This window comes from Meriones unguiculatus, chromosome 11 (assembly GCF_030254825.1).
Source record: "Meriones unguiculatus strain TT.TT164.6M chromosome 11, Bangor_MerUng_6.1, whole genome shotgun sequence".
NCBI classification, from domain to species: Eukaryota; Metazoa; Chordata; class Mammalia; order Rodentia; family Muridae; genus Meriones; species Meriones unguiculatus.
The window spans coordinates 18,815,261-18,841,819 of record NC_083359.1 but is presented as its reverse complement, the minus strand read 5'-3'; the positions used below and the strand labels follow the sequence as shown (position 1 = coordinate 18,841,819).

Genomic DNA, 26,559 nt, shown 5'->3' with positions numbered 1-26,559 from the left:
TATGAGCCACTATGTGGTTATTGGGACTTGAACTCAGGACCTTTGAAGACCAGCCAGTGCTCTTAACCTTTGAGCCATCTCTCCACTGCCCTCATGTTGCTCAATCTTGGTTACTGACACACCCATAGCTTTTCTGTGTGTTTGACCCCAAACTGGACTTCTAAGGCTATAAAAACAAAATTTGGCAGTACTTGGGAGGCAGAGGCAGCCAGCTCTTTGAGTTTGAGGCCAGCATGGTTTATAAAGTAAATTCCAGGACAGCCAGGCTACACAAAGAAACCCTGTCTCGAAAGAGCAAAACAAACAAAACCAAAGACCCAAAAAACAAAATTTAGCCTAGGTATGAGAGTGTATACCAAAAATTTTAGATACTCAGAAGGCTGAGGCAGGATTATGAGTTGGAGGCCAACTGGAGGAATTTAGTAAGATCCAGCCCCCTGCCACCAAACGAAAGTAAAGAGCTAGGGATGAAGCTCAGTGGGTGAGACCTTGTCCAGCATGCTTGAGACCTGGGTTTGATACCCATCCCAACCCTCTCCCAAACTAGTTCCAGAAAGGGAAGAAGAGAGGGGAGAGCCCAGTGCCAAGACTAAGAACAGAGATGGGCTGGTACAAGCTACAGGTGGCTTTGCACCCTTTTCACCCTCTAAGGTGATGTGGGCACAAGGGTCACTTGGCTGCTTACCCTCTTTAGCCACTCATGTCAGGACAGCCTACTGCAGATATGATTAAAGAGCATGCAGATACGACAAAGAGCATGGCCTTCCCACTGTTTGGGACTTAGCCTAAGTTTCAGAGTTTGGTTACATCTAGAAAGGGAACTTTTTTTAAAGATTTATTTGTTTATTATTTATACAGTACTCTTCCTGCATGTATGCCTACACACCAGAAGCCATCAGATCTCATAGATGGTGTGAGGCACCATGTGGTTGCTGGGAAGGAACCCAGGACCTTTGGAAGAGTAGGCAGTGCTCTTAACCACTGAGCCACTTTTCCAGCCCCCTAGAGAGGGAACCTTGTTGACCTGTGAAAGTGCATTTCTGCGTCTATGATTTTCTTTCAAGAAACTTTTCTGTCTTGCTTCTCTTTTACCCCATTAGTTTGCCAAGTTATGTTAAGTAAATACTGATGTGTACTCTGTTTTCTACTTTGACTTAAAAGATTTGTTTCATGTGTGGAAATGATTAAATGTTGAAAAATTCACAAAGCTAACATACCCCAGATTTATCACCTAGAACCAGTTGCTGTGGGAAGAGCAGCTGGGTATGGAGGTACATGTCAGTAATCTTAGCACTGGGGAGACAGGAGCTAGACAACTGGAAATTCAGGGCCCTCCCTGGCTACTCAGAAGCCAGCCTAAATTAGAGCCCTGTCTCAAAAATATATGACATATGTTAGACAAGTTCTCTACACTAAGCTTCTTTTTTAATTTACATTTTATTTATTGTGGAGAGGCACACAAATGCCATGGTATCCTTGGAGAGGTCAGAAGATAGTTTGTAGGATGGTTCCCAGGGATTGAACTCAGACCACCAGACTTGACAACAAGTGTCTTTATTCATCAAGCCATATCACCAGTCCATGCAGCAAGCTATTTGTGTTTATATTTATATATATATTTGCAGGGGTGGGATGGGGATGAGAATTGGGTGGGCTTGTTTGTTTATTTTTTTACTTATTTCTGAGACAGTCTCAGAAAGCCTAGGCTATGTAGGTTATGCAGCCGAGGCTGAGTCTGGTCTTGAATTCCTCTTCCTGCCTCCCCAAATCTAACTGCCATCACATCTGATCTCAAGCTTTCTATTTATTTATTTTTGAGACATCTTCTCACTAAGTATGCCAAACTCTTGGTCTTGAACCTACAGTGTAGCCCAGCCAAGACTTGAATTTGGTGATCATCCTGCCTCAACCTCCTGAGTAACTGGAATTGCAAACTTGTGGCACCAAGTCCAGCTTGGAAACTCTTACTAATTATTATTATATAGCTTTGGCTAGTCTGGAACTCAATAAATAGACCAAGCTGGCCTCAAACTCAGAGATCTGCCTGCCTGGAAAGGCCTGCACCATCACATTTGTTTGGCATTATTATTATTATTATTTTGTTGTTGTTGTTGTTGTTGTTGAAACAGTCTCATGTAGCCCAGGCTGGCCTTGAACTAACTATGCAGTCAAGGATGACCTTAAACTCTTGATCCTCTCGGTTATCAGGCATGGAAACTTACCAGTCTTTTTTCTTTTCTCCCCATTCTTTCTCCCCAACTCCTAGCTCACATCTACAGATACTGAACACAGATTGTTTCCAAAATTTGTCTTTAAAAATCTCTAAGGGTTTTATTTTCATTTTCGTGTGTGTGTGTGTGAGAGAGAGAGAGAGAGAGAGAGAGAGCAGTGAGAGAGAGAGAGAGAGAGAGAGAGAGAGAGAGAGAGAGAGAGAGAGAGCAGTGCCCTCAGAAGCAGAAAAGAGCTGGAGTCATAGGCAGTTGTTAGTCACCTGGCATGGTGCTAGGAACTGAACTCAGGGTCTCTGGAAGAGCAGGAGTGCTTTTAACCACTGAGCCATCACTCTAGCCCCCCAGTTTTCTTTTCCTTTCTTTCTTTCTTTCTTTCTTTCTTTCTTTCTTTCTTTCTTTCTTTCCTTCCTTCCTTCCTTCCTTCCTTCCTTCCTTCCTTCTTTCTTTCTTTCTTTTCTTTTCTTTTCTTTTTTTTTAAAACAGTTCACCCTATAGTCTAAGCTGGCCTTGAATTCACAGTCCTCCTGCCTCAGCTTCCCAATAGCTATCATTACAAGTATGTGCCATCATGCTTGGCTTTTACATAGTTTTGAAAGGGTTTTATGCCAGTTTATACTGCTACTTTATTTCCTTTATTACTTGTTTGTTTTGTTGTTTTTTTTTTTTTTAAGAAACAAGAACTCACCATATTGTGGCTAGCCTAGAACTTCTATTTAGACCGGTCTAGCCTCAAACTTGCAGTGATCCACCTGCATCTGTCCTGAGTCTTGGGATTATAGTTGTTGGCCACCATGCCTGGCTTGTAATTTTTTTTTTCTAGCCTGGTTGCTGTAATTCATTTTGTTCCTTCCATAGACAAAGAATGGTCTCTGCCTGACAGTTTAATGGCATTTTGAGATTTATGCATTTGCATAGATGAGGTTCTGTAAGTCTGGATAACAGGGTTTTGTTGTTGTTTATGTGTGTGCACAAATGCATGTGTTCATGTGCACTACAATGTATGTGTAAAGGTCAGAGGGCAGTTTGTAGGGGTGGTTCTCTCCCTAGCATGCAGATCCCATTGACTGAACTGAGCACATCAGGCTTGGCATCAGGTGCCTTTATGGCCTGAGCCCTCTCACCAGCCCTATATTACTGATCTGACACTTGTGTAAGGTTGGAGGATTACTCAGACTTGTTTAACACCTGACAGTATTTTATGTATGTTGGCCATGCTGAGTGCTAAATCTAACTAAACCTTGTTTTTCAGACCCTGTAAGATCTGGACATGTCCTTCATATTTGACTGGATTTACAGTGGTTTCAGCAGTGTGCTGCAGTTTCTAGGTAACCTCAGCTTTGCTCTTTGTAGCTATTCCATTTAACCCTGTTTATGTAAATACATTAGTTTATAGAGAGCTCTTTTATGTAAGCCTGTGGTTAAGAAAGTGACTTTGAAATTATGAAATACATGCAGTGACTCACTGCCTTGAAATCACATAATCTTAGGTGAGGTGTGGGAGAGCACACCTGTATCCCAGCACTCAGGAGGCTGAGACTAGAAGATTAAAAACAGGTTCCAGGCCAGCCCACTCTTCAAAATCAGCTCAAAAATTTTTAAATTATATAAACTTGGGTAATTTACTTTTTCTACTTTACCTTAAGTTTCTTTATCTATAAAATGACTATATGTATGTATGTATGTACTTAAACTACTGGAGATTGAACCTAGGGCCTCACATATGCTAGGCAGGTGCCCTAGCACTGAGGTATATCACTAGCCTTGTCATTAATGAGTCTATCTCTTACAATTTTATTAATTTATTTATTTAGAGACAGGGTCTTACTGTGTAGCCCTGGCTGGCCTGGAACTCATGGAAATTGCCAGCTTCCGCACCCAGCCCTGGTGCTGAGATTAAAGGTGTGTGTCACCATACCTGGTTTCTATCTTCTATAATTGTTGTTAGTAATATTACTAACAAATATGCCCTGCTTCTTGGCTGGTTTACTGCAGTTTTTTTTTTTTTTTTTTTCTGCAGTTTTTAATACTTTATCTCATTTAATCTAGTGTGGAATTTAGTGTTACTTTTGTTTTGGGTTTCTTTGGTACAGGGACTCTGACCCAAGGCCTCTTGCATGACAGGCTGTTGCTTTATCAATTGAGCATCCCCAGCCCTGTCAAGCATTAGGCTTATTATAAACATGTTGGGGGCTGGGAAGATGGCTCAGTTAGTAAAGAATTTGTTGTGCAAGCTTGAAGATCTGAGTTTCATCCCAGCACTCATGTAAAAAAATTAAAAAGCTGCTTGTGGGGAAGGGGCTGGCTAAAGAAATGGCTTAGCAGTTAAGAGTGCTGATTGTTTTTCCAGGGGACCCAAGTCACTTCCCAACGCCCACAAGGCAGCTAACAACCATCTGTAATCAGTTCCAGGGGATCCAGCTTCCTCTTCTGGCCTTCTCAAGTCCCAGGTGTTCACATGGCACACAGACACACATGCAGGCAAAATACCTGTAAGGCTCAGTGAGCTAAGGTGCTGGTTGCCAAGTCTGATGATTCCCAGAGTCCATGGAGTACAAAAAAAAAATGGAACTTATTAGCTGAAATGATGGGTTGTAATTTCTGTATATCAGTTTATAGAAACGGAAACTAACTGAATTGTGCTGGAAAGGGGTGCTGGGTGTGGTTGTGCACGTCTTTAATCAGCACTCAGAAGCAGAGGCAGGTGGATCTTTGAGTTTAAGGACAGCCTGGACTTTGTAGTCCATTCCAGACCAGCCAGTGCTAAATAGTAAGACCCTGTTTCAAAGAGGGTAGATGTTGGGTGATGGTGCCGCTCACCTTTAGTCCCAGTTCTCAGGAGGCAAAGGCCGGTGGATCTCTGTGAGTTCAAGGCAGCCTGGTCTACAGAGGGAGTTCCAGGACAGCCAGGGCTACACACAGTGAAACCCTATCTCAAAACACACACACACACACACACACACACACACACACACACACAAAGTAAGTAAATAGAAAGAAAGAAAAAAGAAAGGGAAGGAGGGTAGGGATGGTTATGTAATCTATTAAAATGAAACTAAAATAAATATATGGCTCTCTAAAAATATTGTAGCTCAGCAAGGCATGGTGGCACATGCCTGTAATTTCAGTGCTCGGAAGGTCGGAAGGCAGAGGCAGGCAGATCTGTCTACAAAGCGAGTCCAGGACAGCCAGGAATCTGTTATACAGAGAAACCTTGTCTTAAAAGAGCAAAAAATAAAATAAAATAATAAGGTGGGACACCACACATGGTAAAAATATTGTAACATATCTATTTTTTTCAACTTGCAAATGATAATCTGATATTAAAAACTCGAGTGTCAAGTTGGTGTGGCTGTTCATGCCTATAACTCTAGCACATGGAGGTAAACCTAGAGGATTGCCATGAGTTCAAAGCCAGCCTTGGGTATAGAATGAAGTCCTGCCTCAAAACACAACACTGAGCTGATGTTATAGCTCAGCAGTTATAAAGTGGCTGTAAAGGCACCATCTGCCTGAGGACTCACACGATAGGAGGGATCCTCGGAACTCCCCAGCACATTGTGACAATCGCATGCTCACACACGGGAGCAAAGAGATTAAATAGGACAGATCTTACAACAGTGTAAGCAGACTTCAAAGCCCAGGTCTGATTTAGACACCTAACTCAGAACCAAAGTTTCTTTGAAGGTTAAATGAATAACATCTGTAAGTACTTAGAAGTGCCTGCAAACTAAGGATTTAATCCAGCACATAATTCTGTGAGCTATTTTTGCTTGTTTATTTTTCAAGTGTAGTGTGCTTGGGATTGAATCTAGGTCCTTGTGTGTGCTAAGTAAACTGTCTACCACCAAGTTGTATCCACTGCTCCAATACAGTCTTTCTCAAGTAAAGTTCAAATGTTGCGGATGTGTCCTAGGCACCCCCTTTGAGAATCATATTAATGTACTTTTACTCTTTAATATTTAGTCCCCTGGAAAAAAAACAAAAAAGAAAATTTAGACTACTAACCAAGTGTTATGGTATATATCTGATGATGGGAGTTAAAATCTGGTTTTGGCTACATTAGGAGATTTTATTTTCCCTTCCTTCCTTCCTTCCTTCCTTCCTTCCTTCCTTCCTTCCTTCCTCCCTCTCCCTTTTTGTTTTCTTTCTTTCTTTCTTTCTTTCTGTTCTTTTCTTTTCTTTCTAAGACAGGGTCTCGCTATGTCGCTCTGACTGTTTTCAGGCTATTGTGGTCTACAAAGTGAGATGATCACAGAGATTCTGCCTCTGCTGGGATTAAAGGCGTGCACCACCACCTCCTGGCACCCAAAATTATTTTTTAAATGATTAATTTATTTTCATCTGAGAAAAAATTCTTCTTTGACTTTTCATGTGGTCTATCTTCTTGAAGACATGATGTCAGTTATTTATAATGTCTCTCTAGTATAGTGTACAGGCATTACCTTTGGTTAACAAGAGCTCCCTCTCTATACTATAGACAAGTGTGAGCAACAAGCTTCTGCTGACCAGAACCAAACTTAGTTCTTTATGTGAGGCCCCATATCACAGATACATTGATTGACTTGTCTGTCTGGATCGTACCGGGGGTACATCCAGGCTTTGCATATGCCAGGCACATTGTTTACCACTGAATTACATCCACAGCACAATTTAAAACTTGTTTTGAGATGGGGTCTCAATTAATTACTCAGGTTAGTTTGGAATGCATGTTCTTCCTGCCTCTGCCTCGTAAGTACAGGGATGGCTGTGTAGCCCAGCTGTCCTAGAACTGGCATGATTCCCTGCCTCCACCTCACCAGTGATGCTGGAGTTACAGATCTTTGTTGCCATGCTTGGATAATGTGTAGATTTAAAAAAAAAAAAAAATTTTTTTTAAACTGAAAATGAGGGGCTGAAGAAATGGCTCTTCTCTTTGGTTTGCCTGTGGTATATATGCAAGATTAGAGTCTCACAACAGCGTAATGCAGCCATGACCATTCAGGCCTTTGCAGCCATTGAAGCAGGACAGTCTCCCCAAGCATGGTTGGCTACCATAAAAAGCTAAAATGTTACGCTCAGGATGCGAGGCTAAGCACTGCACTCAGGGTCAGCCGCTTTGGACCCAGAGAAGAGCATGTCTGATTGCATGCGGGTTGATGCCCCAGGTCCGGCCTCTGAGAAAAAGGTATTGGACGGGTCTGATGCTCTTTGGGTTGATGACACCTAAATGAACATCAGTACAAAGTCCCAATTTATTTCTAATATCAGAGATCAGACCTCTACTCTTGCCTGATGCGTCTAAAACAAAAAGGGGGAACTGTAGAGAGCTGCGGAATGCTATGCCTTAAAGATGGAGCTGGTTTCCGCCTTCCACCTTCCCGATGGTGAGTGCTCTCTGTCACGAACAATTCCACATTTGGCTAAGGCTGAGGATCTGGCTTGCTTCCATGTATGTGGACCTATCTGCATTGCCCACGTGGCACGCTGGGGTTGGCTACCCAGAGGCTATTTAAGCTGTGGGCTGGCTTTCCCCAGGGTCAGATGATTGTTCAAGGTTCCTGAATAAACTGCATTGAAAAAAAAAAAAAGAAAGAAATGGCTCTTAAGAGTAAGAGTACTGGCTGCCTACCCTTCCAGAGGACCTGGGCTCAATTCCCAGCACCCACATGATAGCTCATGTATTTGTAACTCTAGTCTCAGGGAACCCAACATTCTTCTGTGGCCTCCTCAGATACTTCACTGCAGGCAAAACAGTCATACAGGTGAAATAAAACCTGAAAATAGCCTTACTTGGTAATATAGACTTTTAATCCCAGCTATTCAGGAGACTGAGAAAGGAGGATCACAAATTAAAAGTTAGACTGAGCAACAGAATGAATTCAAAGCCAAGTTGGGCTTTGAATTTGGTGGGAACCTATCTCAATAAAATGTAAAAAGAGGACAAGGGTATAGCTCAGTGATGGAAAGCACCTACCTGGCCTAACTTGGGGGTAGTAGCACTGCCAGACAAAAACAAAAGAAGCAAGAGCAGAAAACTTAAAGATAAGTTTAAGGTAGCCAGCTGTAATGGTACATGCCTTTGATCCCACTCTGGGAGGCAGAGGCAGGTGGATTGCTGTGAGTTCAAGGCCAGCCTAGTCTACACAGAGAAGCCCTATCTTAAAAAAAAACAAAACAAAACAACAACAAAAAGATAAGCTTAGGAAGCCAAGCTTATTTATGCTAAATTTACTTATTTATGTTGAGGCAGAGTTAGAATTGATTATTGTTTATTTTGGCGGTATTTTTTTGTTTTGTTTTTTAAATTGAATATTTTTATATTTTTTATTTTTATTTTATGTGCATTGGTGTTTTGCCTGCATGCATGTCTGTATGAGGGTGTCCAATTCCCTGAGACTGGAGTTACAGATAGTTGTGAGCTGCCTTGCAGGTGCTGGGAATTGAACCTGAGACCATCTGGAAGAGCAGCCAGTGCTCTTAACTCTTGAGCTATTTCTCCAGCCCCTGTTTTGTTATTTTTTAAACAGAATCTCTCTACTTAGCTCTGGCTGCTCTGGAAGTGTGCAGACCAGGAGAGATGCTCCACTCTCTTCCTCCCAAGTGCTGGGATTAAGGCCTGCACTAATCGTGGCTTTTATTTTTTGAGGCAGGGTCTCGGGTAGCTCAGACTAACCTCAGACTTGCTATAGAGCTGAGAATCACCTTGCCCTTCCTTGCCCTTCTGATTTCCTGCCCTCACCTCCCAGCTGTTGGGGTGCAGGTGTAGTAAAGTCGGCTCTGTTAGGGTTTAATAGAGGTTTAAGCACAGACATTGAAGAGGGGCACTGAGGGGGACACAGTGCGCACCAGGAGCAGACTTCTCAGGAGCTGCATGTCAAGTATCTTAACTACGTGTGACTTTTAAGTCATGTCAAATATAGTCATTTTCATGATCCATGTTCGATGTCACTCTGACTGATCATAGTTCTTCTCATTCTGCAGGACTGTATAAAAAAACTGGTAAGCTGGTATTCCTTGGATTGGATAATGCAGGGAAAACAACATTGCTGCACATGCTGAAAGATGACAGGCTTGGCCAGCATGTCCCAACACTACATCCCAGTAAGTATTTTCTTCCATATGAGTAATGCTGAGTCATAGGCCCTGCCCAAAAGTTTGTTTTTTGTTTTATTTTTTTTATTTTATTTGGGGGTTTTGATGAATAAAGTATGAGATTATTCAACTGTTCCTGAAATAACTATGTAAATAGTAATTGACCTGGTTCCCAGAGCACAAATCAAGATCTAGAAGTAGTCCTCACACCTTCTTGGCTATACTGTGAACCCAGTCTCCACTACAGACTAAAAAACAACAGGGCCAGCAGAAAGAAACAGAAGGCGAATTTTCATCTGTCACTGTCACAGTGAAAAGATTATAAAGCAGGCAGATACAGTTTAAACACAAGTTAATCGAAGGATATGTGTGGTGGCCTTTAGCCCCAGCACTTGGAAGAAGAGGCAGGTGGATCTGTGAATTCAAGGCCGCTTGATCTTCATAGTAAATTCTAGGTCAGCCAGGGCTCTGTTGTGAGACCCTGTCTCAGAAAAGAAATGAAGAGTTACCTTCTAGCCTACACATGTACCTGTTAAATATTTAGTTTTTGAGATAGGGTTTTGCTGTGTAGCCCAGGCTAGTTTCAAATTCACTATCCTTCATCTTCCATAGCTTCCCAGTGTATATGCTACCCCAGCCAGCTTAGAGTTCCTTAACAAAATAAGTGCCCTGATGCCATGTAGTTCCAGCAAAATTTTTTTAAAGATATATTTATTATGTATACAGTATTCTGTCTGCGTGTACACCAGCACACCAGCAGAGGGCACCAAATCTCATTTTAGATGGTTGTGGGCCACCATGTGGTTGCTGGGAATTGAACTCAAGATCCTCTGTAAGAGCAGCCAGTGCTCTTAACCTCTGAGCCATCTCTCCAGCCCCTCTGGGGAAATATTTGTTGTGATTATAGGAAACTCCTCTCTAGGCCATGAGGGAAGATAACAGTGTCTAAAAGTCTTTCCCACTACAAACTAGGTAACTAGACAGAAATGTACATGCACAGTTGTTTTCAAAACTGAGCAACAGCCAACTCAGGACTGTAGTTCCTAAGAGTTCCTAAACAAACTCTTCTATATTCTAGCTTTATGCCAGAGGTGCTTTTCAACTTGGGTGTGAAAGAAAAGCCACACAGCCAGTCAAGTAAGGAAAGAAAGAACAGAATTGTGAGGTTAGAACTTGCCAGGCACTGTACTGGGGAAAAGAGAGCAGGAGGGAATTACTCCAGAAATTAGCACAGAGATACCCATTTGTGTGTGCATGAAGTACAGCTGAAGAACCACACCCGGAGAAAGAACAATTCTATTAGAATAAAGTTTAAAAAAATGCAGTAAAATTTAGTATGTATTATAATTTTATAATATAAAATTAATAACATGCAAAAAAATAGGTAAGTGTGACCCATAACCAAGAGAAAAATCTATCAGAAGAAACAGACCCAGAAGTGTCAAAGGATGATAGGATTACCAGGCTGGTGGTGCACACCTGTAATCCCAGCACTCAGGGAGGCAGAGGCAGGCGGATCTCTGTGAGTTCCAGGCTAGCCTAGTCTATACAGTGCGTCCAGGACAGCTAAGGCTACACAGAGAATCCCTGTCTCAAAAAGCAAACAAACAAAAAGGATGGTGGGATTAGCAGATAGGGATATGGACACAGCTCTGGTGGGCTGGGGATATGGTTCAGTTGGTAGAATTTCTGCCCAGCATGCATGAAGCTGTCCATAATCTGCACAAACCAAGCATTGTGGAGCATGCCTGTAATCTTCTTCATAGCAAATTCAAGGCCAGCCTGGGTTGCAGGAGACTCGTCTCAAATAATTAAGCTTGAAAGCCTCTTCTTTGTTTTTTTCATTACACTTATTTAGTCAGGGGTAGGGCACATGCCATTCTACAAGTGGAGGTCAGCAAACAAATTGTGGGTGTCAGATCTCTCATTCCACCCTGTGGGTTCTGGGGATCAAATTTAGGTCATTGGGCTTGGTGGCAAGCGCCTTTACCTGTTGAACCATCTTGCTGACCCTTCTTTCTTTCTTTTAAATTTAAAGAGATCCTGTGACTGCCTTCGAAGTGGTGCACGCCTGTAATCCCAGTACTCGGGTAGGCAGAGGCAGGTGGATCCTTGTGAGTTCAAGGCTAGCCTAGTCTACAAAGCAAGTCCAGGATAGCCAAGCTACACAGACAAACCCTGTCTCAGAAAACCAAAAAAGAGATACTCTGACCAAGGATTTAAAGGAAAATATGGACTCAATGAAGAGATAAATGGAAAATAATAGACAGGCCTTTGTAGTTTGGGCTAGCTTTAAACTTCCTCTGTAGCCAACGATGACCTTAAACTTCTGCTCTTTCCACTTTTACCTCATAAGTGCTGGGATTACAGGCATGAGCCCCTCTGCCTAGCAGATCTCTGATTCTGTTGTAAAATGATCTTGTTTTTATTTAGCTTCAGAAGAACTCACTATTGCTGGCATGACTTTCACAACTTTTGACCTGGGTGGGCACGTCCAAGGTAAGGTTCTGTTTCTCTTAGCCTCTGCTTTATCCTAACTTACTAAGTGTGGCCACTGTGGTCCAGAGCTTGGAACTGCATGTTCCCCAAGTAAGGCAGAGTAAGGTTAAGAACTTCACTGGACATATGGTACTTCTGAGTCACTAAACTGCTGATGGTGATGAGCTATAAGTAAAATTTAGCTTCGGTTTTCTCTTTGCATCAGGCTACTTCTGACCTGTTATCAAAGTCATATTATGAACACATGATACTGTAACCACCTCAAATGCCCCAGTAACTAACCCATTTTTTTAAGACACAGACTTGTCATTATCCTGGCATTCTCTGGGGTTCTCTCCTCCCGTTCTCTTTCTTCCACTAGAGATGACCTCTTGTTCTCTCTGCTTTTGCTCATAAATCCCATCTGTGAGGAACGACTCCCTCCCTGGAGTGCTCTAGCTGTACTTACGGAACTTAGTGCTTCTCTGTACGTTTCTGCAGCAAGTGTGGGAGAACTGTCCTGAACCCTGAGATGAATTTTTATGGACTAACTTCCTCTCCATTTTTTTTTACATCCTAATAGCTTATAGCCTGTGGGTCACGTGGTGCAGCACAGCTAGTGAATGTGGGGATCTGGAGGTCCCTAAAGCCTGGTGTTAAGGTATAGAGCTAGTGGGTGTCTGGAAGCCTGGTGATCGGTGCCAGCCCATAGTGCTGATGATCTACAGTGAAGCACACCACCTCCCCTCATTCCCAGCGCCATATAAATAATAACAGAAAGATATTTTTAAAACTGATGCAGCATATATTTGAAAAAGACCTTTAGTGGCAGTGGTAGTGAAAGCACATTTGAGACACACATCTGTTCATCTCTGGGTGTGAAGATCAGAGAATTAGAATTTAAAGCTGGAAAGATGGCTCAGTGGCTAAGAGTACTGCCATTGTAGACCTGAAAGCAGCCTGAGTTCAGTTCCAGACTCCATGGAGAAAGGAGAGAACAGACCCCAAACTCTACAAGTTTGCCCTTGTCTCCACACACTCACACTCACAGACATGTCATAAAAATTAATTTAGAATATTTAGAAAAAAAATATTTAGAATCTAATGGAGTTTACTTGAGGTTTCATATATACAATGTTTTCTGGATAGGCCATAAAGTTCAAGTCATGAGTTATTTCCCCTTGGGTACTATAAAATCTGTTTTCTCAAGGCTGGAGAGCTAAGAGCAGTTGCTACTCTTACAGAGGACCCAGGTTTTGCTCACAGCACCCACGTGGCTGCTGACAACTGTCCTTAGTTCCAGTTCCGGGGGATCTGGTTCCCTCTTCTGGCTTCCACAGGAATTAGTCACACACAGTACACATTCATACATACAAGTAAGACATGCATACACATAAAATAAGAATAATAAAATCTTTTTTAAAAATAAAAATTGAGCTGGTGGTTATGGCACCTGCCTCTGATCCCAGCTCTTGGGAGGTAGAGGCATCCAGATCTCTGTGAGTTCGAGGCCAGCCTGGTCTATAGAGCAAGTTCCAGGATGGCCAAGGCTACACAGAATAACCCTATCTTGAAAAACCTAAAAAAAAAAAAAGAAAACCCAATAAATAAAGTTCTCTCTTTTAAAAAGTCTGCGATAGAAAAGAAATTACCCTCATCATTTCCTAGACCTTAAGAGATTATTTCTTAATAATAAATCATAAAAAAATATTTTTAAAAATTATTTGATATAATTTTACCACTTACTAAAGATGTAGGCAAATTTGCATACTAAAGAGATGGCTGTGCTTGTTTATTTTTACACAAAAAGTTAAATACTGGCTGCATATTTTGTACTATGAGACAGAAAATCTTTTTTTTTTTAAGATTTATATATTTATCTTATGTATATGAATGTTCTGTTTTCATACACTCCAGAAGAGGGAATCAGATTCCATCACATGATTGTGAGCTACCATATAGTTGCTGGGAATTGAACTCAGGACCTCAGTGCTCTTAACTGCTGAGCCATCTCTCCAGCTCCAAGACAGAGAATCTTTAGCATTTTTCAAATTCTTTTTTAATTTTTTTTTCAAGACAAGGTTTCCCAGTGTAGCCCTGGCTGTCCTGGAACTCTGTAGATTAGGCTGGCCTCAAACTCAGAATCCGTCTGCCTCTGCTATGTCCCACCACTGCCTTCTTCCTCTCCCTCCTTCCTTTCCACCCTCCCTTTCTCCTTCTCTCTCTTCCTCCCTCCCTCTTTTAGGTTTTATTTATTTTTATGTGTGAGTGTTTTGCCTGCATGTATGTCTGTGCACCATACGTGTGCCTGGTGCCTGTGTAGGTCAGAAGATGACATCAGATTCCCCTGGAACTAGAGTTACATCTGCTTGGGAACCACTATGTGAATGCTGGGAATCAGAACTCAGGTTCTCTGCAAGCTCAGGGGCTCTTAACCACTGAGCCATCTCTCCAGCCCCAGTGTTTTGATTTTATAGTCATCAATGCTTTGCATAAAGACATAGTGAAAAATGGCAAAAGTATGTATGTTCAGGACCTTTTTAGAAACTGTTTGTCCTAATCCCAAGCTAGAATTCAGTGAATGATTTTTAGTCCCTCTTTTTATGGAACTGAAGTCAAAAACTTAAGCAGCAGGTTTTAAAATGAGACAGTCAAAACCAATACAATCCAAAGTTAATTAATTTGATACTTACATACTGAGGGATGGTGGTAGGAAAATATTGAAAGTCTTTGTTTACTGAAATTAAAAAATGTTTCTGTAAGAGCAGAAAACTGTACCGCTAAATCCCTGCAATTCCTAACACACACTGAAGCACTGTTGTTTGAAGCTGTGTGCTGTCATGCATGCCCGGTGCCTGTGCATGTGGTAAGCACCAGGGTTGCAATGAAGTGCTCTGAGGATGCCTATGGGCCAGGAGTGCCAGAAACACGCCAGCATCAGGACTCTCTGTTTTTTTTAGTTCATATTTTGGTTGTTGGGCATTTAGAAACCTATTACTGTTGTCAAATTTTTCTTAACCCGCAGCTTAAGAACCTGATGAATGGGATGGGAGATTGTCCAGCAGTTAAGAGCACTGACTGCTCTTGCAAAGGACCTGGTTTTAATTCCCAGCACCCAGATGATGCCTCATAACTATCTGTAACTCCAGTCCCAGGGGATCTGATGCCCTCTTCTGGCCTCTGTGGACATACATGCATGTGGTAGTTAGACACACATCAACAAACTCACACACATAAAATTAAAAAAAAATTTTTTTTTAAAGTTGGGTATAATGTACATGTACCAAGAATCCCTCAGGAAAGGGATAGAAAACAGTAAGTCCATGACCAGAGTTGTGTTCCTCAGGATCCTCACAATATAAAGAGAGAACAGACTCCTACAATTGTGCCCTGACCTTCAAACATGTACCATGGTGTGGCTGCTTCCACACAGTATGCCCACACACAAAACAGATAGTAAATGTAAAAAACAAAAACAGCACATGTCATCAGAAACAAGGTAAATATGAAGACACTGGAGAAATTTTTCAAATACCGAAAGAAAAACGGTTTTTGTTTGGATTGACTTATTTTGAGTATTTTGCATGCATGTTTTTCTGTGCACCACATGTATGCCTGGTGTCTTTAGCTGCCAGAAGAGGGCATCAGGATTCCCTGGGACTAGAGTTACAGATGTTGTGTACCGTCTTGTAGGTGCTGGGAACTGAACACAGGTCCTCTGGAAGAGCATCCATCTTAACCACCAACCCACCTCTCCAGCCCCGACCCGCAAATATGTTATAGTTGAATATGAAATGTCCATACATGGTTATATGCTGCACACGTGCTCCCTTGCTGGTGGCACTGTTTTCAAATAATTTCATTAATTAAGTTTGTTTTCTGTTTTTTTAAAAAGATTTATTTATTTATTTTATCATATGAACACTGTTTTCATGGACAGCAGAAGAGGGCATTAGATTCCATTACAGTTAGTTGAAAGCCACCATGTGGTTGCTGGGAATTGAACTCAGGTCCTCTGGAAGAACAGCTCTTAACCTCCGAGCCATCTCTCCAGCCCGTTTTCCGTTTTGAACATAACAGTTTGTAACTTGCCAAGCCTGTACTTGGTACTAACATTATTTTGATTTCATATTTATCACTAGCTAAAACCTGAGAAATGAGAAATGTCAAAAAATTAACACTGTATACACACACACACACACACGTATATATGTTTTTTTACTGCTTAAATTTGGTTGATGAGCATTCATAGAGGTCTCCTAGTGAATTTAATGAGTCACTGTGTCCATGAGTGTGCACCATGTGTGTGCATGCCTGTGGAACAGCAGAGGGTGTTGGATCTCCTGCAACTGGAGTTGCAGATGGTTGTGAGCCACCTAATATGGGTTTTGGGAACCAAACTAGGTCCTCTGGGAGAACAGGAAGTGCTCTTAGCCCTGAGCCATTTTTCCTGCTCCTAATCCTATTTCTTAATGGGGGAGAATAAAGGATTTGACTTGCCTACAATCAAGGAAAATCTGAAATTTGTTTTGGTATTCTGGGGAAAATTTGGTACCAAAATCTTTGGCGAAGCAGGCAGTTGGCTGTGCAGTAAAACAGCAGCCAAAGGGATGTCTCTGTACTCTGAGACCTTGTTGGACTCTTCCATCCAACCATCCACTAGGTTTGACCAACACAAATCCTAACTCATGATTGTTTTTGTTAGCCCGAAGAGTATGGAAAAACTACCTTCCTGCTATCAATGGCATTGTATTTCTTGTGGATTGTGCAGACCATGAAAGGCTGTTAGAGTCAAAAGAAGAACTTGATGTAAGTTGAATAATTAAAACTAAACACAGTGAACTCCCTCTGGGCAGCTTGAAGGAATAGGTGCAGATGGAGCTGTCAGAGTGCAGCTTTCCTGCAGTGCCTGTGGAAACTCCTGACAGTCTGGGCTCGGTGATCATTTTAACTGCTGATGACTATTTAAAATGGAGAGGGAGTAAACTGCAGCAGCTGAGGCTAGTGAGGAAGTGCTAACAGAAACACCTCCGAAGACAGTTCACCCTCGCCAGAGTGTGCCCTGCATGTGTGTGCATGCCCATTCATTCCTGAAGCCGGTTGATCCAGAGTCGTGCCATCCCAGGATTCCATTCTTTCAGCAATTGTCCAGCCATCTTAACTACTTCCAGAAGGAAGTAGGTGCGTGTTCACATCCCTCTGCACCCTCTCTCTGTCAAATATTTTGCAAGGAGGCTCAGCAGTTTCCAGTGAGGCAGAGCTGAATCTGGGACCACAGAGTATGGAGGTCATGATCTGACTGAAGGTTAGCCTGACCATTCCTTTATCAGGAAGGTTCTGTGATCCTGGAACAGGGTCAGTTAGTTGCTGATCCTGATACTGGTATAAGTACAGTATCGCTTCCCTCGGCACTCAGGTCAGTGCCTTAAATAGTTGCTGCTGCTCCTGCAAGAGGCTAATTGCCCAAGATTGGAACCTGTTGACAGAACCAGAAGTGAAACCGGGTTGCCCCACCTCCAAGGTGTCCATACTCCCTTAGTGGTTTGCATAGTGAGCATCTCCAGAGAGCTTTAGGGAGATAGGAGAATCTAGCATATGTTTTCCTAGTTTCCACTTCAGACATGAGGAAAATGTGCTTATGCAGGTCAGGGCGTCATGATACAGTGAAGAATGAGCCCTTGGCTGTGTGGTATCTTCAAAATGAGATTTTTAGGTAAATTTTAAACCAACCTGTCTTTCCTATTATTTGCTTTGTTTCAGTCACTAATGACAGATGAAACCATTGCCAACGTGCCTATCCTAATTCTTGGAAATAAGATCGACAGACCTGAAGCCGTCAGTGAAGAAAGGTTACGAGAGATGTTCGGTTTATATGGTCAGACAACAGGAAAGGTAAAAATCCTTTATTTTTATTTAATTTTATTGTTTTTATTGTTGTTGGTTGCTTTTTGTTTTTTTGTTTTGTTTTTTTTTTTTTGTTTTGTTTTGGTTTTTGTTGTTGTTTTAAACAGGGTCTCACGATGTAGCTGGCTGTCCTGGAACTCACTCTGTAGACCAGGCTGGCCTCAAACTCAAAGAAATCTGCCAGCCTCTGAGCCCTGCCTCTACCTCCCAAGTTCTGGGATTAAAGGTGTGCACCACCACACCCAGCTAAGAAAGGTAAAAAACTTTAGAAAGTGATTTGTTTGGTTTTTTTGGGTTTAAACAAGGCCTCATGAAGTAGCCATAGCTACTCTCTTGATTCTCCTCACAAGGCCTGAGATCATAAGCACACGCCAGTATAACCACCTTTGACCAATGTGAGTATTTAATTCTGTAGTAGAAACATCTTACATGACTATGTTCAACTGTATAAGCTATTTTTTCTTCCTTAAAGAAAACTTAATTGGGGGCTGGAGAGGTGGCTCAGCAGTTAAGAGCACTGTCTGCTCTTCCAGAGGACATGGGTTCAATTCCTAGCACCCACATGGCAGCTCAAAACTGCCTGTAACTCCAGGTCCATGGGATCCAACACCCTCACACAGACATACATTCAGGCAAAACACTAATGCACAGGAAATAAAAATAAATAATTTTCTTAGAGAAAACTTAATTGTACATTTGAGTGTCTTTTTAAAATTTATTTAATTTTATCTTATGTGCATTAGTGTGAAGGTATCAGATCCCTTGGAATTGGGCATTACAGGCAGATGTGAGCTGCCTTGGGGGTGCTGGGAATTGAACCCAGGTCCTTTGGAAGAGCAGGCAGTGCTCTTAACCACTGAGCCATCTCGCCAGCCCCTTGAGTGTCTTTTTAATACCCTCATTTCTGTCTGCTATTGAATGGAAGCCCTTCTCAGTGATAACAATTGGAGGTCTGTCATTCATGTGGGCTGTGCTTACGTATAACTAAATGAAGCTTTCAAAGTTTTAATTATCACAGACTTTTGGCATTAGAGCTACAAGCGCTAGAGGTATAGCTCAGTAGTAGAGAATGGTCTGGGTTTTGTCCCCAGCACTATCCAAAACCAAAACAAATAGCCTCCAGCAGGCCATGGGGTTACACTCCCATTTCAGTTTTCTATTTTATTTGGCTTTTGAAGCCCTGGCTGCCAGGACTCCCTTCTATAGAGCAGGCTGCTGCCCTCGCTACCTCTCGCCGAGGCTAAAGGTGTGCGTGACCACACCCCGTTTGGATTTTTATTTTTTCTTTTTCTTTTTCTTTAAGTACTTTCAGTGCATGTGTTGCCAGGAATCAACCTAGAACCCTACACATACTCTACCATTAAGCCAGCTTCTTAGCCTCTGTGTTATATTCTGAACCTCCACTTTATAAGGATATTAAGACATTGCCTGGTGTGGTATTATAGGCAGTTGTGAGCCACTGTGTGGGTACTAGGAATTGAACCCAGCTCCTCTGCAAAAACGAGTGCTCTTAACCACTGTGCATCTCTCCAGTACCCTCTCCCCTTTTTAAAATTTAACTTTATGTTTATAAGTGTCTTGCCTACATGTATGTCTGTGTACCACATATATTCCTGTTGTATTGGAAGGCCTGTTGTGCTGGCTCTGTGGTCCCCATACTAGCCTGAGGCTGAGTGTAGCAACCCTTTGATACAATGACTGGGTGTAGGTCATTCCACCGCAGCTTTATCATTGACACTTTTTGTTCTGAAGGAGAATCTACCATATGCTGGGAGGAGAACTTTTACTCCCTGAGCGCTCAACATAACAGCTCTCTCCTCTTCCAGGGCAACGTGTCGCTGAAGGAGCTGAATGCCAGGCCTCTGGAAGTGTTCATGTGCAGTGTGCTGAAAAGGCAAGGCTATGGAGAAGGCTTCCGCTGGATGGCACAGTACATCGATTAGCAGCGGTCATGCCCACACGCATCCAGGCCTCAAGACCCATCCCCCAACATGCATAACTTGAATTCAATAGACTTTTGTTGGTTTCAGAATAGGTGTTTTTAGATTATTAATATATCTACCTGAGTGGAAATTGCAAACTGATTCAGGTTTGAATATCACAATGTTAGTTTTCTTATTCCACACAGATAGTTTTTACAGTTTCTAACCCCACATCAACCCATCACCGTTTATAAAGATCAGCTTCCCAGCGGTATATTTGAAGCACTTTTTAACGATATGAAACTACAAATATAAACCATATTTAAGAGCTCATCATGTGAAACTTTTATGTACTTTTTGGAAATAGTTTTTCAATTTTAGATTGTCCGCCTATCTTGTGTACAGTTAAAATCCGCTTATCAGTGATTGCATGATGCCTTACTGTTTTCAGGACTACTTTTTCTTATGCAAATGTCATGCAATAAAACAAACTCCAACGTTTGGCTCTTTGTTGGGCAGCAGTTTCATTTGAATGTGTCCTGTGGCTAGTGTGCTCCGAAAAGTGTGAGAATTCAATATTGAACATATGAGAGCATGGTTGATGGGCAAAATTCCTTCAGAATATTTAGAATGGCGCTTAAGCCCCAAGAGGCTTTCCACTTACCCCACAGCAGCTAGAGCTGAGGGTGCCTGACTCCAAGGTTCTGAATCCTCTGTTTCCTTTACCAGTCATGAGACCTGCCATTACTACCATAGCCACAGTCTGTGCCTGTCTTCTGTGGTCCAGCCCCAGGGCTCCCTGTATGGAATGGACTTCCCAGAGGGAGCAGCTTAGCTTAGAAACCCATGTGGCTGGAGGAAGGCAGCAGGGGTGGGATTTGCCCCTGTCCTGTGGCTCTTCTGCGCTGGAGCATGCTTCCTTTCCTGAGAGGAGGAAAATGAAAGCTTGTTTTAGGCCATCTTTATCTTATTGGCACTCTGCACCAAAGCCTTGGGCTCTGCACATGATGCTATAGTGTTACTGCTATGCTCACACGTACAACTGGGCTTGGTTGTTCAAAGCATTTTAGTTTCCCTAACATAAATGAAAGGTAAGTGCCATTCTTTTGTTTTGTTTTTTGAGATAGTCTGAACTTGTAGACTTTGTTCATGCAGAGGGGAGCAAGGCTCTCCCCATCTCAAATAGTAGCCTAAACAATAAAAATGGGGATCAGTTACTCTACCTTAGGGCCCCTGATTTTGTTTACTTTTTTCTGTCTGTAAAGCAATATCACTTATTTTTTCCCCAGAGAAGAAGCAAGCAGGATAAGCACATACAATTATTTTATTTTTATTTAAAGAGTACTGTCTGGATTAGGAGAGCCTCTTCACAATTCACTCCATGTAAATTGGGTTTAAATTCCTGTGATCTCGAGGATAGTAAACACAGAGAATAAAAAAAGATACTGAAAAGAACTCAGAAAATGATCACTTGGTTATTCATGATAGTGACTAAAAGGCTCATCATTAAATAAACCCAAAATACTGAGAAAAATAAAATGAAACAAACCATCTTGGAAGCCTGGTGTTGCCTCCTTAGTCTAAGAGAGATTTCCCCCAAAACACGGGTCAACAAGGCAGTGGACTTGGGCCCCGGGAGGCAGCCTAGAATCAATGGATCCACTCCAGATATTGGTGACATTGCCTAAATCTAGTCTGCTTCAGTGTCCAGACTTTGTATCACAGACGGACTGGACCAGGGGAGAGGGTGCCAAACAAGAAGAGAAGGTCTGGCAGATGCTGCGAGACGGCGGCCTGTACTTCTCCTAAGACAACTGGTAATGGGCGCCACCAAGCCACTCATCTTAGGGGCCCCCCAAAACTGCAGAGCTCAGGCCTGTAACCTGTATCCCCCAGCCAGAGAGCGCCCTAGAGGGGAAATGCTTCCGGGTATAAAGTAAAAAATCGGGAAGCCTCGGTTCCCACTCTGACACTGGAATAAAAACAAAGACCATGGCAGAGGATGCTCTCAGTAAGGTGCTCTGGCTGCAACAAGCCTCCAGCCAGAAGCAGGCACACAGCTCTCTTTACATACACGCACACGAGACTCTTGAACACATAAAGACCTTAGAAAGGGGCTGGAGTCTACTGAGCATGGAGCTCAGCAGCAGAGCGTGTGTCTAGCGTGTGAGCTATGGGTTTAATCTCCAGCACAAAACAAAACAAAATCTAAATGTTGTTACTCTAAGTGTATGTGAAGATTCAATGATGTTTCAAGAAAGCAGGACACAGATTGAGATGTATAAAGCTCTTAATACAAAATAAATGGGAAATAAATGGTTATTTATATTAATATAAAACAGGTTCTAAACCCATTTAACTGGGTCAAGTAGCTCATAGCTGTAACCCCAGCTTCTGGGCAGCTGGGGCAGAAACTGCCAAGCATTTGAGGTCAGCCTGAGGTACAGGATGAAACTGTCTCGTTGATAAATCCCACCCCACAGAACGGAAATAAATGTGGTGTACCCCTATAACTTAGGTGGGAGAAGAGAAGCTGGAGGCCAGAGAGGGCTACAGTGTCAGACCATTTCTTAAAATGTTTTGCACTAAGAATTAAAAGGAAAAAAAAACTTATGTTCTAATCAAGAGCTGAGTTATCAAAAATACAGGTTGAAGCTTCTCGTCTCTGTTTCCGGTACTCTGAATTTCAACTTGCTTTTTGCCTGTGTCACACAGTGTTTCTGTAACCCTAGCCTGGAACTCCACGGTGGCTTTGATTTCACAGAGCTCTCCCAGCCTTTGCCTCACCAAGTTGTGAGATTAAAGACATGCATTTCCAAGCTCCACCAAGGTTTTACATTTTAACAAACAAAAAACAAAGCCAGCAAGCCCTTTAGAATATCTGACAGGGTCACTGCTGCCAGCCTTTAGGATCAACTATAGAACGTGTGACAGCTCCTTCAAGAGTGAAGTCCTTAGGATGCTCTTAGGACCTTGTTAGTCCTGAGTCCTGTCACCATGCCCCCTTCACACATAGTGGCCCAGCCTTTATTTAAAAGATCCCAGTAAGGGGAAGCCCACAGTCAGCTGAAGGTGCCGTTTTGAACCACAACCTCATAATCCAGAACAGTGAGCTGCCGTGACTACTCAGGACTTTGGTGACACTTTTTTTTTTTTGCTTTTAAAAAAAGATTTGTGTTTGTAGGTACACCTGCATGCCAGAAGGAGGGATAACGGCCCATTAAAGATTGTTGTGAGTCATTATATCGTTGCTGGAATTTGAACTCTGGAGAAACAAGCCAGTGCTCCCATCCACCGAGCCATCTCTCCAGCCCTTTGGTGATGCTTTCTTACAGAACCCAAAGTAATCAGGTGAAACAGTGTAATCCAGAGCAAACTGGATTCCAGTGTACCCCACCCAAGGTGGAAAGCAATACCACACTGGAATGCAGGGACCATTCCAGCAAATCTTTTCAATGGGATGCTTTGTTTTATTTCAACTTTAGTTGAAATATTTGGGAGTAAAAGAGGTTGGCAATTGTACAGTTGCCTCGTTTGGATTTTAGAACCATTGTCATTATCAAATATAGAGATAGATTCCTGTCCAAATGGCCAGCCTCACATGGGTTTTCATGTTCCCTACTCCTCCTAAGTATGAACTCATGATCAGTTGGCTCCAGAGTCCACAGCACTCTAGTGAATGTCACCAGGGTGCTTTCTAATGACAAAAGTGTGTAGTTGGGCAAACACAGGGCGTTGGTAAGTTGGTGGGAAAGGCTCAATGGTGCACCCTTTGAACTTTTGTACAATGCTGTAGAGCTGAGATTTTGTCTGGATTTGTTTGTTTGTTGTTTCAGACAGGGTTTCTCTGTTTTAACCCTGACTATCCTGGAACTCACTCTGTAGACCAGGCTAGCCTCGAACTCCCGGAGATTCATCTGCCTCTGCCTCCCTGGGTGTTGAGATGAAAGCCATGCACCACCACCACCCTGCTTCTATGTGATTTTTTTTTTTTTAAGATCTGTTTGTTTGTTTTACAGTCTTCCTGCATGTACACTCGCTTGCCAGAAGGGGGCACCCAGATCTTATCTTAAATGGTTGTGAGCCACCCTGTGGTTGCTGAGAATTGAACTCAGGACCTCTGGAAGAGCAGCCAGCGCTCTAACCCCCAAGCCATCTCTCCAGCCCCCTATGCGAATTCTAATGACTGTTTTAACAGTGAGTCCAGATCAAAGAACAGCTGTGTTACATGTTCTTGTGTGAACTTGCTCATGTGTGATTGCTTCTCACTCCCTGTGCACCCAGTGTCAGGAACAGGAAAATGAAACGCCGGCCTGCCCTTTGAAGGACTGCAGCGTGCTGACGTGTTTTCTTTCATCTCAGCGTGGATAGTGAGCCCAGGAACTTGAGCACGCTCGCTAGGTGCCGCTGAGCCACACCCCAGCTTCAGCTCCGGGTTTTATTACCCAGCTCTAATTTTCATTTGGCTCATCAGAAATTTTTGTAGTTTGAACATTACACGGCTGGGACTGGAGAGCTGGCCCAGGAGTTGAGAGCCCTGGCCACTCTTTCAGTAGACTGCCCTTCTGTTCCCAATACTGATGGCGAACAACTCACAGCCACCTGTAACTCAAGCTCCAGGGCATCTGATGCCCTCTTCTGGCCTCCTTGGTCACCAACCCACAAGCGCACACAGACACACACATAACATAAAAGATAAAATAAAATAAATCTTAAAGAAGCTGGTGCAGTGGTACACACCTATACTTCCAACACTCAGAAGGCAGAGGCAGGTAGATCTCTGTGAGTTCGAGGCCAGTCTGGTCTACAAAGTGAGTCCAGGACAGCCAAGACTATACAGAGAAACCCTGTCTCAAAAAAATAAAAATAAAAAAAACCCCACACAAATCTTAAAGAAATTACAAAGACAAGATAGTATATTTTATGCAAAAGTTTTTTATTTCCTTTTTAAGATAGAAAATCATGGCTGGCGGTAGTGGCACTCAGGATGCAGAGGCAGGCAGATCTCTGTGAGTTCAAGGCCAGCCTGGTCTATGAAGCAAGTCCAGGACAGCCAGGGCTACACAGAGAAACCCTGTCTCCCTGTCTCACAAACAAACAATACGTGTGTGTGTGTGTGTGTGTGTGTGTGTGTATACATATATACATATATATATATGGAAAAACCACAGATTAACTGAAATAGGATGAAGAAAGAGGGAGCAAGTGGGTTTGCGTGTGTGCGCGCACATATATGTGTTCCTTTAGGTGCACACGTGTACATGCAGAGCACAGGCTCCAGTGTCACTCCTCAGGAACTGTCTGTCTTGGTTTGTTTGTTTGGTTGGTTTGGTTTTAGTTTGTTGAGACACGATCTTTTTATTCTGTAGCCCTGGCTGTCCTGGGACTCACTATGTAGATCAGGCTAGTCTTGAATTCAGAGATTTGCCCGCCTCTGCCTTTTAAGAGCAGGGTCCATCCTGTTTTCTGAGTCAGTGTCCTTCACTGTTCTGAAGTTCATCAATTGGGCTAGCTGCCTGGCCAGTGAGCTGTGTCCACCGCCATACTTGGATTTTTAAGCGGGTTCTGGGGATCAAACCCAGGTCCTTCTGCTTGCATGGTAAGCACCTTACCAATTTACCAACTGAGCCATCTCTCCAGCCACCAGTGATTTTACCTACATCAAGGTTCTCTATTGTTAACATGTACGGAATTTCCTGGGGAGTTGTTTTTTTGTTTTTTGTTTTTGTTTTTTTTTTTTTTTTTTTTTAATAACCACTATCTCTCACCCTTACTCTCTCTTTCCCTCCCTCCTTCCCTTCCTCTTTCTCTCTGATATTGTTGTGGCAGGACTAGAGAGATGGCGCAATGGTTAAGAGCAGTGGCAGCTCTTGCAGAGGACCCGGGTTCAGTTCTCGGCGCCCACACGGCAGCTCACAGCCATCTGTAACTGCAGTCCTAGGGAATATGATGCCCTCTTCGTGGGCACCAGACACACATGTGACGCACATACATGCAAAGAAGACACCTGTACACATAAAGTAAGATTTAAGACATTTTAAACGTCACAGTGGCTTAAGTGATGGCCATTGGGCACTACAAGCAGGCAGATAATGTTGCAAAAAGAAAATAATTTTTTTTCCTGATTTGTTCCTAGGGGGCTAGGTTAATAGACTACAGATTTCCTCCACTTAAAAGAATTTGCACGTTGGGCTAGAGAGAGAGCTCAGAAGTTAAGAGCACCTGGCTGCTCTTCTAGAGGACCTGAGTTCAAGTCCCGGCACCCATGTGTCAGCTCACAGCTGTCTTTATCTCCAGTCCCAGCGGAATCTGTCGCCCTCTTCTGGCCTCCACAGGCATTGTGTGAGCATCTACATGCAGGCAAAACACAAGGACACATAAAAAATTATAAGTAAAATGTTAAAAAAAAAAAATTAAAAATTGGCATGTGAGCCGGACATGGTGGTGCAAATGCAGAGGCAGAGGCAGGCAGATCACTATGAGTTCAAGGCCAGCCTGGTCTACAAAGTGAGTCCAGGACAGCCAAGGTCACACAGAGAAACCCTGTCTCAAAACAAACAAACAAACAAACAAAAAATTGGCATGTGACAGGTTACATGGTTTTCAGATTGGAAAGGAGGAAGAGAGAAAGTTAGGTTCAAGTGGGGAGGAGAGAAGCTTGTGGGTAAAGGGGTTGTTGCTGTTTACAGTTTTGGTTATAGTGCTGGGGATCGAACCCAGGACCTGGTGCATGCTAGGCAGGTGCTCTCTCACCGAGCTGTGCCCTTAGTTTTCCTGTGTTGAGGAGTGTAGGGAGAGAATGCGTACAGCAGCACACATGTAGAAGCCGACAGCTTGGATACTGGGCCTCACCTCCCATGCTCTTTGAGGCAAGGATTCTTTTTTGTTGTTTTGTTTTGTTTTTCGAGACAGGGTTTCTCTGTGTTGACTGGCTGTCCTCTGCCTCCCTGGGA

General features: G+C 42.8%; 1 protein-coding gene across 1 annotated transcript in view; it reads left to right on the top strand.

The window, feature by feature from the left end:
- The window catches only part of Sar1b (secretion associated Ras related GTPase 1B), a 31,594-nt gene extending 11,487 nt beyond the window's left edge, over positions 1-20,107 (top strand). The window contains exons 2-7 of the mRNA XM_021638888.2: positions 3,481-3,556; positions 9,192-9,311; positions 11,736-11,801; positions 16,486-16,589; positions 17,541-17,672; positions 19,511-20,107. Coding sequence (XP_021494563.1) covers positions 3,499-3,556; positions 9,192-9,311; positions 11,736-11,801; positions 16,486-16,589; positions 17,541-17,672; positions 19,511-19,627 — 597 coding nt within the window. The 5' untranslated portion in view covers positions 3,481-3,498 and the 3' untranslated portion in view covers positions 19,628-20,107. The remainder of the gene's footprint in view (positions 1-3,480; positions 3,557-9,191; positions 9,312-11,735; positions 11,802-16,485; positions 16,590-17,540; positions 17,673-19,510) is intronic.
- The last annotated feature ends 6,452 nt before the right edge of the window (positions 20,108-26,559 follow it).